This window comes from Aythya ferina (assembly GCF_964211825.1).
Source record: "Aythya ferina genome assembly, chromosome: 3".
Classification (NCBI taxonomy): Eukaryota; Metazoa; Chordata; class Aves; order Anseriformes; family Anatidae; genus Aythya; species Aythya ferina.
Genome location: NC_140298.1, coordinates 879,475 through 899,391, shown reverse-complemented (window position 1 = coordinate 899,391; position 19,917 = coordinate 879,475). Strand labels below are relative to the sequence as shown.

Here is a 19,917-nt window from a genome sequence, read left to right as displayed (position 1 = left end):
AAACCCTCTAAAAAGTCATTTGAGCCCAAAAAGCAAGGTGCAGATATACTGCCACTATTTTGGGCACTGAACAATTTCAATACTCCAAGGCTAGCCTGCAGCATGTAATGATGAGCAAAAAGCAAAGAGTGACAGGCTGGAATAGCAAGGAGCCAGAAGAGAATGAGAAGCCTGGAGAAGATCATGGACTGAAGATGAATCACAGCTGAAAGGAGGACCTTGCTTTCAAGTGAGATATGAAAAGCCTCACCCTTAGACACAATGAGAACGCAGGCCACTGCAAACATGCTGCAATAACAGTAGTAAATAAAAATCCTTTCCTTCTGAATCTGCTTTAACTTCAGTTACTGTTCTTGGTGTTCTAATCTGAAGTATGATTTTCTCAGCATTTTTACAAGTGGGAAGTATTAGTATTTGCAGGTCCATTTGGTGAGAAAGCTAAGGGAGAGGTAAGGGAAAGGGGATGTACACGCAGTTCAGCTTTTGACTAGCTGCAACCCAGATCAGGAGCCAGCACACCATCCGGTTCCCCAGCAGGAAAACTGCAATGGACTACTCTGACACATTTGTGACACATTTGTACACAAAATCTGCCAGGCTTCATAGCTAAAAAGAGTCCTGATATATTCTAAAATCCAGCATGGGTGAGAAGCAAACTAGAAGCCTTGGGAACTCTAGATATTCAAGAGCTCACATTCTCCTTACAAAAAAAAAAAAAAAAACAACAACAAAAACAACAAATTAAGAAAATCCATGACGTCATTAGTTGGAGGAAGGCGCCATTCTTTACATCATTCTGGTCAATACTGTCTACAGATTATGGTGCTTGAACTGCAATCCTCAGATCTGAATCCTTTTAAATTACAAAGAAAATTAAACCTATCACAAAATCTGCAAAGTTTTAGATAAATGTTTTTCATGAAATAAATCACACTTGTCATTTGAAAATTCAAGTGGTTTGTAATTTGTGTGCTTTTAATTCGTCTGAAAAAATATCAGTGCAGCTTACATTCTGAAATACATTGCTGTGTGCAAGTGAAGGACATTTTAAGCAGCAGGAAAAAAGGAAAGCTTTCTACTCTCAAAACCTCAAAAAAATCTAACTTATGTGGCTAACATCAGAATATTAATGCTGCAGTGTAATTTGGGAATACAAGAAGCAAATTTTTATATTTCACCTGCAAATTAGGCTCAAAAAGCAGCAGAGGAAAATCTCCATAGAGAAATGAATTGCACTCAAAGACAGGCTATTTTTAAGCCGTAAAAGAGCAGACAAGAACAGCAAATGCAACAGATGCCCTCGCACCTTTTTGTCAGAGTACACACCTGCATAAATAAATATTTAGCCAAACATCAACATTTATAATGAAGCAGCCCACCACCAAATCAGGCAAAAGAAAATTGAGACTTATTGCAAAGAGCTCTGCCCTGAATACTAATGCATTATTGATACTTCACAACTGAAAAGCAACAGCATCACAGGACCCTAAGCAAGCCTAATGCATCTGCTGCAGGGAGATCTGAACACGGTTTGATAAAACCTGATTGCTAAAAATTTGGTGTTATCAGTCAGCTTTTGTAACAGAGGCAAAAGCACAGCTTACTGTCTAGCGGGATTTTTCCCTGCGCTTATTCTAATGATACACATTCAATTACTAGAGAAAGGAAAAGAATCAAATCAGAAACATCTGTAGTTTGCCATATAATTACTGGATCTTCCCCACAGAGACTGACCTTTGTAACACTGATACTAGGACCTGAAAGGCTAAATGACGGGATATTCACATGGTTTAAATGTGTAACATGATTACAAGGAATTAAATAGGCACTGTTATTTTCCATCTTGGTTTACATTAACATGAGTGTGTACTTTATGATCCTGCATTTAATCTTTGTGCTCGGTATGTAATAGCTGAATTTACTCACTATTAGTGGACCCAAGCCCCTAAAATGCCATATTTTGATTATATAATAAAGTTGAATACTGCATTTGAGGTTAATACGCAGCCATTACTTTTACCTGTAATAGGAATCTTTTTTACCACGCTTTCTTCCTGGCTCTCATCTTCACACCAGCTTGTGACTTCTGTATGTGAACACACCATAATGAAACACATTTCAAAGTGGTGGCGATCAGACTGGTTTGTTTTCTTTTAAGCCCTACTCCCTTTAATTTCTCACTTTTGTTATCTCTTGTTTATTGATCTAAACTATCCATTACCGTTCTTAAAAGAGGCGCCTACTGTGAACTTTACTCGAATGCAGTGCTGCTGTGCCTCTGTAGCTCCCAGAGAAAAAGGAAAAGCAAACCAAATGTCTTAAATAATTTAAGACCCAATGGGATTTCAGAAACAAACAGCCAACAGTAATTCTGCGATCTTGTCCAGAAGCCCGACAGCGACAGCATAGATCATACCAACCACTGAAAATTAGTTTAAATCAAAGTCCCCATCTCCTCTGCAGATAAAAGTGGCATGGATTTAGAAGGCCTAAATCAGTTTGTTTACATTTGCTGTGTAAAGAGCATTGCAACTTAATTGCCCGTCTCTTCTAGACTTTGATGTAAGGGATGCTATGAGAGCAGGCTGAGCAAGTTGCTGTCGCCAGTTATTACACTGAACTAATCTATTACTTCCTTATCTAAAGAAATTAACTGGATTTTCACTAACATCCACCTTTTAGGCTCTGAAATGGCACTGCACACCTTTCTTAGCATCAACACTCCTACTTTGGAAAATATGTTCTGCAGTCTGGCTTCATAAAAAAACACAGCTAAGATATCACACAATTTCTAAACAAACATTTTAAAAATATGTATATGCATATAGATCCTGTTTCAATAATTACCACAATATCCAGTCTTCTACAGAAAGAAAACAGTCACAACAAGTAGCATTCATTTTAAGAAGTAACAAGAGTGACGAACAACATTGCAATGTTTCGGAAAAATCACATTAATATATTTGTAATTTGCCAGTAGGTGTAACCATCCCCAGCAGATTTGGATAACACATTTGTACCTTGCAGCAGAGCACAGCAGTAACTTGGAGCACAGAGGCAGACCTTTTAGCACTTGTTACCTTGCTTTCCTGTGCCATCAAGCTGGGGAGCGTGTTTTGCCTGCTTTATTTCCCCACCATCATTTGGGATCGATGGCAAGCTGTAAGATGATTCATTACTCTGAATAGATGACCTATCTCCACACCCTTCTTCTGGAAGGACCTCTCTCAACAGCGGTGGAGCCTGCAGCATTAAAAAAAAAAATAAAAATAACTGCAGCCCTATTATCCTGAGTCTCGAGCAGCAGCATTTTCCAACATACATTTAGGCTAATCTATACTTCACAGAGTAATCTGTTTCCAGTGTATTTCTGTTAGATGTTGAATTACCTCTGAGTTAAATCAGTGCTAGCCCAGCAATTGCATTCTGCCTTCAAGTAACACAAACTTTGAATTATTCTTTTAACCGCTATGTTTTCTGGAAACTGTTCTTATTTTGTGCCTTATGCATTTACTGTAAGGAAAATGTAAGAATGGATGGCACATGCTACAACAGCAATAGAACAACAACAAAAAAAAAAAGTCTTTCCTTCTCCATTTCAGGCACAGCAAAAAGGCAAATTAACACATATTGTCAGCAATAGCTGCAACAAAACATCACTGAGGTAAGTGAATCTGAAGCCAAAGAACCTGACCCATCACTGGCTTCCTTCGGGCTCAATTCAGAATTTAGTCTGTATTATTACTACACATTTATCAAGTTTATTCTCTCGTCTGCATGTGCAGATCCCTGTAGCAGCACTATTTTGACCTCTGTTAATGAAACATTACTTTCAATGATGAAAACATTAGATGGGAAGCAGACTTCTTTATAAGGAGCTGAGTTTACTGTAAACATAGTGAAGTTAAAAGCTAGTTTTTTAAAAAAAAAAACAAACAAGCATTTCTTCAGCTGTCATTCAAGTCTGTTGCTTTATCAGACTCTAAGAGCAGAAGAAAACATTCTTTCTGTCATTTATTATTCCACAAGGAGCAGCAAAGGCTTTGGGGGCATCTTTCCTTTCTTTCATTTTTTATTTTTTTTTAAACTTGTAGGGCATTCTTTTGTTTTTATTGTGTCACAAAGCATGGATTTGACTCTACAAGTCCTTTTTTTTTTTTAAACTCTAATCACCTTATTATTAAATTAGCTATTAAATACTAAGTAAGTCAGCACCTCAGAGATAATCCCAACTTTTGTAACTTAATTTATTTATGCTTACCTAAGAGACTGAAGTGACTTCAAGTCCAAAACCATTTTGGACTCTCAACAAGATTTCACCGCCTCCTTTCTTCAATCACATATTTATTTGGGAGCCCTGAATGGCAACTTTTTGAGTCTCAAGCAAATAACTTTAACAGATATATTGTGTTTTGTTTTTTTTTCCCCCCCCCCTACTGAATTTACACAGGGGAAGACTCCACACAAAAACAAGGAAAGCAAGCTGCTACTTCAGCAGCAAAAACCAGGGATTTTATGTCTCCTTTTCTGAATATAATGAAACCCTTTAATTATTGGTAGGATGGGGATGTCTTTACCATGAGAATTCATTGCCATTTAGCAGCATCTCTCTGCTAATTTCTCTGGAAGAACTCCGAGGAAGCCAGCTCGCTGTGGCTGTCCCACATGAGCCGGACTCACCCAAAATTCAAGATCTGAAGTCACAAATGATTAAGATCCCCAGGTACAGATGGCTAATGGAGTTCATAACTACATTACATACATCTTCATGGTAAAGCAACTGTTCCTGCACATAATAAAAATATTATAAGATATAAATATATATATATATATATAGTAATTTATATAGCTACTGTTCTGTGCAGCCTGCTTGGAAGTCAGGCGTTTCAAAGCATAAAATGAATCCTGGGATTACATTCAGGTGAATGGATTCTTTTAAATGGAAAAATAAGAGTTAAATGCATATACGTAGGCCACAGTAAAAAGTAGCAATAAGCAGATTGTTACTGCTTATATTCACCCATAAAGCCAGCGTTATGGAGATTTGACTTGATACAAATTTTTACATACAATCGTAAATTTATGTACAGTATTTATCTGCCACCAGTGCAAGGACACATTCCTTGTTCATCTTTTTAATAGGCTGAATGTTTTAAGGCAGAATACAATCCACAGACAAAAAAGTTACCTTGGCTATCACTGAAAGTGTATAATTAAACAAAACATTTCATTATCCTTATTTCTATCAAATATTAAAACCAAAATATAGCCTAAACTGCTTTCTAATTTCCCATTAAAAATTAGAGGGGAAAGAACTTTAACAAATATTTTTGCTCTGGCAGTATTACGTATATGTTCATACATGCATATGTACGTGTGCATACACTTTTTCCTTTCTTTCCCTGTCATTTGTACATAAGGAAAAATAACTCCTACAAAATTTGTAGAGTTTGCTTATAATCTTTCACATTAAAGTTTAAAAAGGACAAAGATGCTGTTATCTGTAAAATCTGCTGCATATTTAGCATACCAGACAATTCAGTTTTTTTTTTTTTGTTTTTTTTTTAAAAAGGAAAAAAAACACTATCATGCTTGATAAAAAGCTATTAAGTCACAGAGAAAGACAGATAATTAAGCCTTGTGATAAACTTGCACCACAGCAAGCATGAGCTTCTTTAGCTTCTTTAAATCAGTAACAGATCTGAAGGGTAGAGCAGGCACCTCTGAAGACCTCAGAGGGCTGCTTGCTCCACGGGGCAATACGCTGCACCTACGCCTGTGTCCTGAGACACATGGAAAGTCTGTTCTCTCCTTACCCACTTTCTAGCAATTCCAAGGGCTGATAAATGAGCACTAATTGCTCGTCCTTCCCCAGGACCCAGGTACTGGGTACTGTTAGAAGCGCAGACAGGGCCTGCTGCACTTTAACAGTGCAATTTAGTCCTTTGGCACTGTTGATTTTGACATTATGTTGTTCTTACAGGATACTAAAATGCCCACTTTGACTGATGTCAACTAGAAGAAAGCATGCTAAAGGGGACAGAGATCCTGAGAAACAACAACTTCTGGTCATGCATTTTGTGGTTACTTGGTTCTTCAGTGCCCCCATGGCCTCCAGTACCTCATTTTCTGTGGAATTCAGGTTTCTCTTCCAAACACAGAAAGAGCAAGACAGGAAAAAGTCAAATACATCCTGTGAATTACAAGAATAGCAGCAGAAGAACATCCTACCCTAAGAAATACCTGTTTTTAGCAGTGTCTCCATTTCACTCTGCCTACAATAAGGCCAGAACACTGGGGGAAGACCCACTAATCACTGCACCATTGCATGATTCCCTCTTTAACAACCCCAGGCAGGGAAAAGAGTGAGCATTTACCAAACTTGCCAAGTGCACCGGAAAACCCCAGCACCTGTTACCACAGACGTGCAGCATGCTACAAGTGACGCTAAGCTGTGGGAATTTTCTCTAACAAACAGCCATTGGGAGCTCGGTGCAGCCCAACTGTGGTGAGCAGCAGCTGCAAGTGACCTGAGCCAAACAGACGGACGGACACCAAAACCAACCTGGTCATCTGGCACTTCCTTCCCCGAAACCAGCAGGTTTTCAAACATCGCCACCACCTCTTCGGCAAGCAGACAGCAGTGCCCTGCCACAAACGACATGGGGTTTCTCAGGGGAGCCTGCAGTACATCCTGTACATCCAGTACATCCACATCCTGTGGCAGGTCTGCCCTAGGGAATACAACCAAAGGCAAGGCTCAGAGCCTACGGTGCTCAGATGGGAGCTACCCTGCCTGTCTGCTTGCTTGGGGCTGGAGGGGCAGGTCAGTATGCAGTAAGAAAATGTGCAACCCCTTTTGCCCTTAACTCACAGCATACACTTCCTTATTTTTGCTTGTAAAAGCATCAAAAGCAAATAAGTCACTTTTGACTTGGACGAACTGTGGCAAGCCAGGTCAGGCAAAGGCAGCCATCAGGAACAATAACACACAGAACTCAAAGGCACATCTGCCCTGGAAGGAATGCTAGGCAGTTACAGAGTCCTCCTCAGTACTAAGAGGTGCCTGATCCTGCCAACACTCCAGTGTTGCTTAACGCAGGGGACTAGGTAAGTAACAAAGAATGGAAAATGTTTTCATTGCTGTACTAAAGAGACCTCTAATTTGTCCTTGTGGCATACACACAGGAAAGAAGGAAGTGGGAAGAAGGATGCCAGTCCCCCAGGGAAGGCTGGTCCCCACGTACCTGCTCTGCTCCCCAACCCCACGGGCAGCACACAGTATGTTCCCAGGGAGGGGGTGGCCACCCCACAGGCTCTGCAGTAATGCCTTTGGCTGATGACAGAGAGCTGCTTCTCCAGCTTCAAGGTCATCTTCTTTCAGGCTGCTGGCCTGACTATAAAAGCTGCAAAATAAAGCAGGTGCGATGTGAGGTATTTATTTGAAGATCAGAGAGACAGCCAGAAGAGGGGTGGATGCAAGGCCTGTCATATAGCCCTTGGCTAATGGGATAACCAGTGGGACAGCCAAAAGCAGCATGCCCATGACCAGGTCTTTGCAAGGGTTTGGTTACGCAAACAATGAGGGTAGAAACATCATGACAAGTTAAAGCTGAAATGGCACCTTGCATCTGCTCTGGCCAAATCAATTGTGATATTGAAACCCATTCCTAACGGCGGGCTGCGTGGCCAAGTCCTGTAAACCCTTCCTTGTAACTCCCCAGAAATCCTCCAACAACTAAGTGTTTATGAAAATCCTAGCTTAAGAAGGCTGACATTTAATTTTAAGTAAAACCACAAAGCTCCTCCCAGCTCTTGCAATTAGGAGCCCGTTGCCATTGAGTGACAGTCTGGGTTATCTGGTCCCGCTTTTGTTAACATAAGGGGTTTGGTGACTTTTTCCTCCTTTAAGAAAGGTTTTTTCTAGTTGTTATTCTGTACCCCAGCAAAGCATTATTAGCCATTTTAAGCGGACGGTCTCCTTCATGGAAACATGTTTTTATTTCACAGGCATGATCTGCAAAGCAGGGCTGCAAAAGGCAATGAGTTTAGGCACAAGCATTTGTTAAAATAATTGGGTACACAATTCTGAGTGCCATGTTTCAGCTCAGTGATGACACTGAAGCCACGGAAGCACAGGGAGGCTTCCCGGGTGCTTGCTTGCAGGTCCCCACTGCTCTGTGAGCTGGCCACATGCAACCGTGAGCATGAAGAGGCCAGCTCTGATAGGCAGCTCCTGCAGAGCTCAATCTGCACTGTGCATGTCACCAGCAGCAAGATGCCCATGATTGCTGTGGGTGGGTGAGCAGCAGAGCGACCAGGAACGAGCTACAGGGTGCACGGGTGCCGACAGGGCTTGCAGGAACCTGTCAGGGACATTTTAAACACATTTCTGTCAAGCAAGTTATAAAAATAAACACCCTCGCTTAGCTCTTCAAAGCAGCAAAGCACAGGTGATAGGCTCTGGAGAAAGAAAAAAAAGTTGCCAGCCCCCAGCAAAGCTTTCCTATTTGCATCCACATTCCCTTTTGTGTACAGAGGCTCACAGCTTTCAAAAGAAACTGTATTTTAGAGGCCAGTTCTAGGAAAAGCCTGGGCATGGGAGAGCTGCAGCCAAACTGGCCTCCCCGCAAACCAGGGACTGGTGGGACAAGGCACAATAAGCACACGCAGCAAACTATGTCCTGCAGCTCAACAACAAACAACAGCCAGCTTTGCCTTCATTGCAAATCCTGATTAAAAAAAAAAAGCTTTTTTTTTTTTTTTAGACTGAAGTCTTTTCTGCACATTCTTCTTATTCCCAACTGAGGAGCCAGCCAGCTCTTGCATCCCTAGCCTTTTCTCTCCAGCTGTTGGGAAATGTAAATATCTCAAAGTCAAAAAGAATATGCCAAAAAGGAAAGAACGCCTGAGAAAAATGGTCAGTGTAATAACAATGTAAATTATGAGGTGGTTTCAAAAGGTTGAAAGAGATCAGCTTGATTTTTTGAACCAAGTTTTCTTTGATGCATTGTAAAAAAGCACACAAAACTGGGAAAGGCAATATGCCACCTTGGGAAATATTCTCTGCTTTCCTAAAACTCTGCTATTTTCCTTAGATGGCCAGATGCCAGCTTCTTCCTCCCTGCATTTTCTGCAGCACTCCCGTTCACTGCCCAGGACAGCAGTGCCGAGGCGCTGCATCAGAACCAGGTCTCCTCACCCTGAAACAAAGCAGGCAAAGCCTATAGGGGTACAGTGGCTGCTCGCCCCGCAGCCAGGCTGCCCGCTTTGTGTGGCACTTTCCAGCCCAGGTCTCCACCAGCCCACAGGGCCTGTCCACATAAACAGGTTTTTGTGAGGAAGCTGCTATTTACACAGCCAACCTTGCTTTACCAACTGAAAAACACTCTGCGCCACAGCTCACGTTATGTTTGCAATTATGCTAAGATATACCAAAGTTTTGTTTTCCATCAGACTGTTTGGCAACAGTGAGCATTTGAGTAGGAGCTGCCCTGCATTGCATCGAGTTTCCTAGACATTTGATCAGCAAAACAATACCAGGGAGATAGCATATGCAGTTAAACAGTGCTTTTTCTTCCCCCAAAGTCTTACAAAACCTGTATTTCAGCGGCTGGCTCGTTTCCTATTGTCTCCCTCCCCCTGGGTGGTCCTTCCAGGGTGCCACTCGAGAGGGATACAATAATAAAAAGGGAAGGGGAAGGAAGGGACACCAACATAAAGAAAAAACAAAATGTATGACAATCTGCAGCAGGCTACGGATCAGAGGTCAGCAAACAAGAGGTCCTTCTCTTTTACAGGTTGCTTCCTGGAAACAGTCTGATTAAGCTGACAGCTTGAATTATGTGTTACATTTTGTAATGCACAATCCATCTGTGCTAAGCCCTCTTCAATGCAGCTGAAGCAGCACAGGCATAAGCTCTGCCTTTCTCCACCCCTTCAACACCAGCCTTAAAATAGCCATCATCTTTCCACGCACTAATTCTCAGAGACCCTTTCCCCCCCCTCCCGCTCCCCATTTTTAAGCCCTTGAATAAAGCACTGGGTGCCCTGAGGAATTCCAAAAGGACAGAGAGGCAGCAGGGTAGGTGCCTGCCACAGGGAGAGTTGGGGGCAGCCCCAGCAAGTCCCCTGGAAGACCTGTGCCTGCCAGGCACCACGGGCTGGAGCAGAGGGCACCAGCTGGGAGAGGCGTGCATGCAGCCTCCAGTCAAGCACACCTGCCCCGCAGCGCCCTGACACAGCCGTGATTCAGCAGAAGCCCCATCCTCAGTGACTATGACAGCAGTTGCATCACCCCACTGTGGGCTGTGACCCAGCCTCAGAGACTGCCCTAGGAGACCCTTCCCAGCAACGTCACCTCTCCTTGGCCACCTGACAGCATTATCATGAGATCACTGTTTTTCCACCTGGAAAAGGCAGGCTGAAACTAGACTGGAAAGAAACAGGTTAATTCTGAAGTAAAATACAACATACAAACACTTCTTCTGGGGGAACAAACTTTTTTTTTTTTCCCAAACAAGAGCTCAGTTAAAGTGATGTCTCTAAAGTAAGGAAAGAAAGGAACTTTCACCCAAAACCTAAAACATAGGACTTCCTATCTTGGAAGAAGGATTTTGCCTGCTGAGTGAGCATTGACCTCAAAACTGCCTGCATAGTTTGTTATTTATGTAATTGAAGTTCACCTGCTAATTACTGGGAAAGTTTCTCCAAGACTTTCAGCTCATGAATTATTTTGCGGGACTCAGGAACATGCACTGAATTTTGAGTACATTGGAGAGATGGACTTTAAAAACAATTGGTTATCAATTCAATAATGTAGAGGCTACGTATCGCTCCACAGCATCTTCCATGCCTGACATTTCTGAAATTTTATCTGCATTTTAGTCTTCAGGTAAAAAAAATTAAGATTTGTATCTCTTCTGCAGAAACACACAGCAGTGGAGATCACACTTGTATGGCCTTGAGAAACAGGTATTCAACTCAACATAATGTGAGAGGAAACATTTACAATCTGATTTTAGTCATGCTCCAGAGATAATGCAAACAGTGAAACCTTTCTTATAATTTAGCTGGGCTTCAAGAGCATTGCATAATATTTTCATCAGTTCATGAACAACTAGGCATCACTAGCATCTACAGAGAGAGAACAAAAGGTTAAATTACCACCGCTCAGCTATGACTTCTCCAGCAAAGGCAAGCACTCTATGCAACTTCCCTGCAAAGTGTTATGATTAACAGGTGTTATACAAAAGAAAAACTGTAAAAGCTATTTAGATGTAAATTAGATGATGTTTCTATAGCAAGCAACAGTCGGATGCAAATGTGAAATGGTGAAGTTACATAAGTGTATATTGGTGCCTATTAGCTTCTGCTCAAATGGCGTTTATTAAAAAACAGACTGATACTGAAATCAGCTCCTAATACATTGTAAACATGGATACAGGAAGAACAAATGTGCTAAACAGATCAAGATACAAACAAACAGGGAAAAAAACACTGCAAAAAAATATTTCCTCACCCTCCACAGGTGAGCATGCTGTTTTCCTCCATATGTGTTCCCTCTCCAGCCCACAGCCACCCCTCATTCAGCCTGCAGGCCTCCAAGCAAGCCCTGCACCACGACAGCCACTTCAACTGGGCACATCTCACATACGAGCGGGGCCAGCCCAAAGGCAAGGAAGCCCAGCACCAGTGGCATACAAGGTGAGGGAGGTATATGAGCTGGTAGCAAAGCCTTCACTATTTCTGTTGTGGTCAGGAAAAGCAGCGTGCAAAGAGTGATTATTGCCTTCAGGGCACAAGACGCAGCGATGCCAGCAGTGGCACAGCTCTGTTGGGGCACAGCAAGGGAGCAGAACCAGCTGTCCTCTGTAGCTTGGAAAGACATCTGGGGACACCTCTGTGACAGGTACTGCCCCGCTGGGCTAGGGATCGCAAGGACATACCCATCTGCTGCCAGGCTGCCCAGGGGCTCTTCTTCTGCTGCACAGGGGCTGGATGGCTGTGGAGAGAATACCTCTGCAGGGCGGGTGCCTCCAGCCCATGTCCTGTTCCCTGCTGCCATCAGCATCCCCTTGCCTGCACACACCAGGGGCTCGCTGCTGCTGTCCTCGCTCACTGCCTGTGATGGTTGCCCGTTACTCAGGCCATCCTGGGGTCCTGCAGAACAGTAACCACCACAAAAAAAAAAAAATTACTCCCAAAACATTAGCAGGACCAAGGAATGAGTCGTGGTGCATGGGATTAAGCCAGGATGAGCCACCTGGTGCATTCTCCAATCTCACTTGCAGACATGAGCAAGCACCCCTCTTGCCTTTGCTTTGCTTTCAGGCTTTCCATGCCCTCTCCCCACATTCCGTGTCCTTCTGCACTTCCCTCACAAGGGGGAGTTTGGGGAGGCCCTGGCTGCACTCCCAGCTTAGATTTGCAACTGGAGGCAGCTGGGAGAGATGCCCAGTACCAGCCAAAAGGAGCCCTGCCATGAAGACCATCTACCTCCCAAAACTGCATCTGGAAAAGAAAATAAAGAAGTTTAAAAAAAAAAAAAAAAACTTATTGAGAAAGCTTCAAAAAAGCTTTTCTTGGGGGGCCAAGGGGGGGAGGGGGGAATGCACCTGAAGAGGCTTCTTTCACAGTTTTTTTAAACCTTGCAGAAGAAATGCCTGCCCAGAGGCTTTTAAATTCAGCACGTTAATTACCTTTTCTAAAGAGGGAGAATACAGGGCTGACTCATGTGCCAAGAAAGAAAAAAACACACCTACTTTTTAAAAAACACCAAAACTGAATGGACCAACAATTGTTGGAATAAATTAGCATTGGTCACAGAAATTCCCAGTTTTCCATTAAGTTCACCATGGGTTTGAGTTAAGCAGTATCCATGCAGCTGCTTATGGTACAGCATATCCAGCTTTTTGCTCAGCTTAGGCCCAAATTATGGAGGGCTGTGATAAACAGCAGCCGATACCAGGACCTCCTCTCCTTGCACAAAGCCTGGCACATGTTGCTTCTGCTATGCAGAGTGGAGCCAATCGCCTTCTGCTCCCCTCACTTGCAGCACAAAGGGCCAACTTTCAGGAGCTGGAAGACTATGCTGTACAAATCCAAACCTGGCTGACATCAGCCCGCTCGCTCTGCAGCACACGCTTGGCAGCAGACCTAGCGAGCCCTGTAGGCAGCCCAAAGGGATCACCATGCTGTGACAAAATGTCCATTTTAATTTCAAACCCAGCTGCATGGTTTCTCTGAAGGCAGAGGTACCCCACTGCAGAAATTAAAGGAGCACTCCTTTTCCAGCCACACAGCACTGACCCCTTGCACTGTCCTTTGGGCAGCACAGAGCTGCCAGGAGAGCCCTGGGACCATCCATCCCCCCCAACTCCAGCTGGAACAGCCTCTCACAGCAGCACAGAAGTGGAAGGTGTGCCAGGTGAAAGAAAATCAGAGGCGAATAGATTTCTATGGGAAAGAAAAAGCTATAGGGAGGGGGAGAAAAAGAGCAAGTAGTACAGAAGATAATCAGAAAATGGGGATGGCAGCTTTCATCTATACAGAAAGCCATAAGCATTACAGGAGAGCTGGAGTCCCTGCATCACTAGGGTTGCCAACAGTTCCCATTAAAAAGCTCCATTTTAGCTATTCTTATGCAGCTTGGAAAACTAGTTTAAGTCAAAAATCACTATGTTAACTGGCAGGGCACGGCATTTCTTCCAGGTCTTAAAAATGGAAGAAACTGTTCCTTGGAGACAAATCTTTGTCACCGCAACTTCAAAAACAAGTCTGTTAGCTAACTTCAGAATAAGCAACCAAGCCAGTAAAAACAGGAGAGAACACATTTTGTCTTGACAAAAAAATAAAAAAAAAGGTGAGAAGTTGGGAAGCAGCCTTCAAGAGGAAGCACAGTCTTTCATCCCTGTGTGAGAACATCCCAGCTGGAGAACCTGCATCACATCTCTCAAGAAAGCATGAAACAAGTAATAGTTAATCCAGCCTAATTCATGAGAATGCTGGTTCTTGATCTACATTTCCAAATCTCATTTTCAGAAATGGATGAGCTATTCTGCACAGGCATTTGAAGGAGAAGGAAATCAACCTGAAAGAGAAGTCACCTATGCTGCCAGTGAAATATGTTGACATTAAAACTCCTAAAATGAGGCTCAAACTACTTCAAGACAACTGTGGTCACAGCAGAGAAAAAAATCTTCGCTTTCTAATAGAGGTGCCATCCCCTAGTTCTCAGGTTAGACTTGACCAAGTCTCACATCTGCTAGAACAGCATGCCACAGATGGATGAGGAGGCTTTATTTTACAGAAGTCATCCAGCTGAGCAGAGTGCATCCAATAGGACCCCTCTAAACTTTGAGGTCCATCTTCAGCAGGCTGCCAGGACAAAGCAGCCTCATAGGAGCCACTGAAAGGGACTGCAGAAGGTCTGGCACTGATGCAAAAAGCCCAGTACAGCTGCTTGCTCTTGATTGTTGCCTTGCACATCCTTCATCCTCCTCCTCCCTTTTGTCTGCTCACAGTGCAGAAAGAAGCCAAAACCCTGAGGGATGGAGCAGAGGATGATCAACAGCCACTCTGCCAACAGAGGTGAGCAAAGCAGAGTAGAAGCATAGAGCTGTCTTGCATCAAAATACCCCAGCTGGAAAGTGAAAAACTGAGTAGCTTCAGTACCCAGTGAGCCTGTGATGAATTGCCTGGGAGTAAAAAAAAAAAAAAAAAAAAAAAAAAAAAATAAGTGAGAGTGACAGTATACTTCAAGCAAAATACAAGAGGTGTAGGGAAAAAAACAGCAGCCTGGGGCATCTGTTTGCAATACGTGTGCTCCAGCACAGTCGGGCGGAGGCTCCATCATACCTGGGATGCTTTCCTGGTCTTCCTCAGAGATGCTGGGCTCAGGAACAAATGCCACAGGGACAGGCTGCTTGTCTTCTGCACTTGCTACCAGGTGCTCACGGGTCACATCCTCCTCCTCCACTGAGGTGTCACTGTTTAAGTCAGCAGTCCTGCTCTCCACACTTCCTCTATTGGGTGACAGCAAGCAGCATTCAGCAGGATTTCTGTGCTCTGTTAAATTAGTAAGGCTACTGCACATGCTGCTCTCTGCCAATGCCACTCTGGATGTGATGGGCATTTTCTCCTGCACCAGGACATCTGCCTTCACATCCTGTTTGTCAGCTTTATTCGTACATGGCATGTCACTGCCCACCCGTGGGAAGCATCTGCCTGTCTCATCACTGCTCAGTGCTGCCTGTCTGTGGGAGCAGGGCTCAGGCACAGAGTGGCTCTCAGCAGCATGTGAGGCTTTCTGCTGCATGCTCCAGGCAGCTGACATGTGGCGGCCCATAAAGATTGTTGCTGGGTGATATAAGCCTCTTGACATGGCTGTCCTGGAGTGAATTCCTGCTGGTCTCACAACCCACGGATTCTGGAAGACACAGGTGGAAGACTGTTTAAGGAAACAAGCAGGCAGCATTATATACCTGGAGTTTTTCAAGGATTGCATGGCGGTTTCCTGGAGGAAAAAGTGTCACACAAGAATTTGCTGTACTATTGCTTTGATACAGAGAAAGCGCTTTTTTGTCCATTTGCTTTCAAAGAAACAGAAGGAGTAGACAAAATACTACAACCAGCAAAGGTGAAGCCCCCTGTGCCTAATACAGGCGTTCGTTACTTCACCACATCTGAAACTAAGCACATGTCACCCAGAAAAAGTATTTGTAGAAAAATAATTCTTAAAGACATGCTAACATAAGCTGATGGGTGTCATCTCCCACACTGTAGGCATGGTTTCAGCTGCCAGCAAGTTGGAACTTTGTGCACCTTTCTATTGGAACTGCCATAGAGCTGCTGCTGAAATCCCACCGAAGACACAGCTCCTAGCCATTACAACAGCTTCATTTCCTGGGCAACCACCTCCTCCTTTGGTTTAAAGAAAAACCCCATAACGCTAGAAATTCCACTACCCATTTCCTTTTGTTCTCAAGCACCTGTGAAAGCCGAAAGCCATGTGCCCAAACATCCCAGAGATCAGCACCCTCCTGGTGCCATGCCAGCACTTGTGATGCTGGGGGCTGCCCTTCCCAGCAGCACAGCTCTGGAGATGCTCCCTGTCCTGCTGGGGAGTGGAAGCAACAAGAAGCCAGCTCTACAACACCATGGTGTTATAGGCAACGATGCAGACATGACGATAGGAGACGTGGCTCCAAGGCATCCTCCAGAACACACCAGTCCCTTGAATGCAGCCATGGCAGCTGGCTGCCCCACCAGCCTCTCAGCGAGGCACCACTCGCTGATCCTCCTTGGCCAAGCCAAACTTTAACACTCAGTGCATCTTAGAACTTTTCTGGTTTTCTGTTTTTCCACTTGTGTCTGGTGCAGCAATACCATCAGCAGTTGGACCAAAGTCTGAATGGAGGGGCATCCTTCTCCAAGGAGCACTAGCAAGAGAAGTTCCTGGACATACAGCACAGCACAGATGGGTCTTTGAGAATGCAGCAGGATAGGGAGGAGTCCCCAGAGACTCTGAAACCTACGTCTGTCTTCATTTGTCTATATATCCAGCTTCACTCACGGTATGTTAACAAAGCAAGGAAGAGTAAGGAAAATCTTTTTCTTTATTGTCTTCTTTGTGTTCTTTCCTCCATTTAATCCACACCAAACAGGAAGAACTACTGAGCTAACACCAAGTAGATGAAATTTTGTTTTCCACAAGAGAACTCAGGCACCAAGTGGAAATATTTCAAATGACACTTTCATCCAAAAACTCTGTTGAACTTGCATAAAATCACTTCCAACAACATAACCACTCTGCTTCTACATTCCAGGGCTTTAATACTTGCTTTTTGCTCTTTGTACGCTTACCCAGTCACAGCAATTTAGAAGGAGTGGCTACCACCACCAGAAGGTCACTGACAGTTTATGCAAAGCCGAAATTTGTTACCGTAATGCCCTTGTTCATACTAAGCACGGCTTGCTTTTCAGCCCCAAATCACAGCAAAGCAATTTACAGTCACCTCCATACCTCTCGTCTCTCTCTTGTTGACTGACCTCTTCCTACCACACAAAGTCAGCTGCCAAACGCAGCTTAAAGGAAACAAAGACATCTTGTCTAGTCCGTGACTGTTTCATTAAAAGGCTCAAATTCCACATAACAAGAAACAGAACAAAAAGCCATGGAGTTATTTTTAAGTAGTAAAGATTTGCTAATGAGATCAAGTTCACAACTTATTCTATCTCCACTACTCTTTGGTTCCTCCTAATTACTTTTGGGGTCTTGGACTTGCTGCTTTAAAATGCAGGTATTTTATGGACTTAGCAGCTCCCGAGTTTAGTGTTCCAAAACAAATGCAATTCAGGTACAAGTGCTTCATAGCACTTAGCAGAAGTACATTGCCAACAAGCTCCTTCTTGTTTACAGAATAAAAATCTCTTCACTGCCTTTGGATTCTCCAAATAACTGTATGACAGATAAGGTTGGCTGAGGTACAACTTTTACCACCAAAAACAAAACAGTAGAAACCTGTAGATAACCTACCTAAAACAGCAAACAAAGTTATCAGTTACTGAATTTCATGGCACTCAGACAGGAGCTAAGTGAACCCTCTCACAAAGCACACTTATAGGCCTCTTTTCAGTTGTGGAGTGGAGGGAATGCATGCAGGCTCCCCACTTGCTCCTCCACTAACAATCTTTATTATTATTAAAGTGCTTTGAAGAGAACAAAGTCCCTTCCATTAGGCCTTGTAAGAGGGCATCGTCTCTGCTTGGCAGCAGATTACTATACTCACCTGGTTCAGGGAAGGATGCTTGGGCACTCAAAAGTGTTCCTGGGAGGTACCCTATCCCTAATGTCTAACAGATACATCATTCCCAAGATGCACAAGTCCAAGGATTTCAAGAAAATGCTTCAAAGTTGAAGTCAGACTTCACTGCACAAAGGTTTCAGAACCCCAAATTGCATACCTCTTTCAGCCAAGAAGGACCTCTTCAATACAGGAACTCCTTCAACATGTAATGGTGGGCTGCCATTACACTGGGCTTCAATGTAACAGTGTTCAAGTCATTTCCATGAAGGATCATGGTTTTCTAGATCACTGTTCAGGTATATGATTTAGGAGATTAAAGATTCCCATAAAAAACAAGAGTATGCACACCCAACACCTCAGAGAAGTGCTCAATATTCACATTGGTGCCTTAGGGGCACAGGGATGCTAAGCACCTCTAGAAAATGCGTTCTGTTATTGTCCATCTTGGTCTCCAATGCACGTGAGCACATGCTGCACAGAGGCTCAGCGCATTGTCCTGCTAATGCCAGTGGGCACCGACACCTGCACAGGAGGGTGAGCTGACATCCAAGCTGGCACCGCAACACATATTTCTACTATAAGATTAGGCTGATTTCAAGTGAGGTGAAGGTAGTGGGAAATAAACACAGTCAGGCTGAAAAACATGGAGTTATAGGAGATCTGAGACACAGCATATAGACGAGGCAAAATGATGCACAGCCTAGATGAACTTACCTTCCCACTTAAGAAGGGAGATAAGGAGAAAAAGGGAATGGGGAAGAAAGTTCACAAAAAAGCTTTAATTGTAATTCTGTACAAAGCAGCAAGTACTTGTACTGTCCAAAATATTTTTTTTCTTTTTAAGTCTAAGTCACTGCAATCCTTTGATGTTCTAGTATTTACGTGGAAACAACTTTTCTATAGGTTAGAAATAGCATCTCCTACACCAACTGCTTTTAATCAAAGAACCCAGTATTCAAAATTAAACTCACCTTTTCACATGTCTGAATTAAAAATCTAATTCACAAACTGCTGGAGGTCTCCTTATATAAGTCAAGGTTGCTCGGGTTCATTGCTTTGTATATTACATTTTAAAGAATGCTCTAAATTCAAGGTTTTTAACTTTTTAATCTATAGGGAAAACTTCCTGTAAACTCAGATTAACAACTGCTAATGCACTGAAGAAAGAAAAACGAAAGCCTTCTTCCTACTATAAAAACAAAATAGTGTGGCCTCTGTTTCTTTTCTGATAAGAGTCTTAAATACCAAACATTTAACTGCATAATAACATTTACTGGCAGCCAGGCAGCCTGCTTAGCAGATACATAAAGCAGGTAAAAGGGGAAAAAGTTAATTTCTTGGCTGAATGATTCCATCGGTAGCTATAGGGCAAACTAGAAAGTCTTTTAGTAAAGTAGCAGTTGATTCTTCTATCAATCTGCAGCACACATACTCTTCCAAGGAATGCATTAAATATGAAAATCATATCCCGTTATCATCTGTTTCCAGCTTTCAGCCCAGTAAGCTTTTCTTAATGAATGCTGTAGCCTAAGGGACAAGCGTGCTGTTGGCTTTTCTGAATAATGGAGTGATGCTACCATTTTTGCTTATTACAATATCGACTAGCTGAGGGGGTTTCACACATAGTCACAAGTGACTACTCTTGCCAGCATGCTCCAAGTTATTACAAGATGTTTTTAGACATTTCATCTAAAAGAGCTTTACTGCTTTTAGCAAAGAAAACAGCTATGGTCTTGAACTGTATCATTTATATGGAGATAGGAGGAGGGATTAGAAGCCTGCATTACTGCAGATATATAGCAGAATATATTTAAGTATTCCTTGTCAGTCTTTTTGTCTGTTACTTAGATAGGCAATCTCTTTTTGCTTCTTCTGAGAAAAGGTCAAAATGCACAAAACTGTAAATACACTACACAAATCAACATCTGCATTTTTTTTAAATATCATTCATTAAGAATACCATTTGCACATTATAACTTCTGTGCTGAACAACAAACACCACAAACATTTACCTTTCTCCCCCTTTTTAATCAAAATAATTGCACTTTTTACCCAGATTCTTTGCTTCACTCAGGCTCTAAGCAATATTTCACTACAGCTGCCACAA

The 19,917-nt window shown here is 42.9% G+C and overlaps 1 protein-coding gene across 5 annotated transcripts in view; it reads right to left on the bottom strand.

Annotated features, from left to right (window-relative positions):
* The window catches only part of KIZ (kizuna centrosomal protein), a 60,493-nt gene that overhangs the window by 18,636 nt on the left and 21,940 nt on the right, over positions 1–19,917 (bottom strand). For 4 of the 5 annotated variants that reach the window (XM_084514304.1, XM_084514301.1, XM_084514303.1 and 1 more), the window contains 6 exons: positions 14,860–15,430; positions 11,949–12,162; positions 7,248–7,406; positions 6,566–6,734; positions 3,081–3,243; positions 2,021–2,086 (listed from right to left, as the gene is read on the bottom strand). In XM_084514304.1, the coding sequence (XP_084370430.1) occupies positions 2,021–2,086; positions 3,081–3,243; positions 6,566–6,734; positions 7,248–7,406; positions 11,949–12,162; positions 14,860–15,430 (1,342 nt within the window). The remainder of the gene's footprint in view (positions 1–2,020; positions 2,087–3,080; positions 3,244–6,565; positions 6,735–7,247; positions 7,407–11,948; positions 12,163–14,859; positions 15,431–19,917) is intronic. The other variant, XM_084514302.1, reaches the window with a different exon arrangement.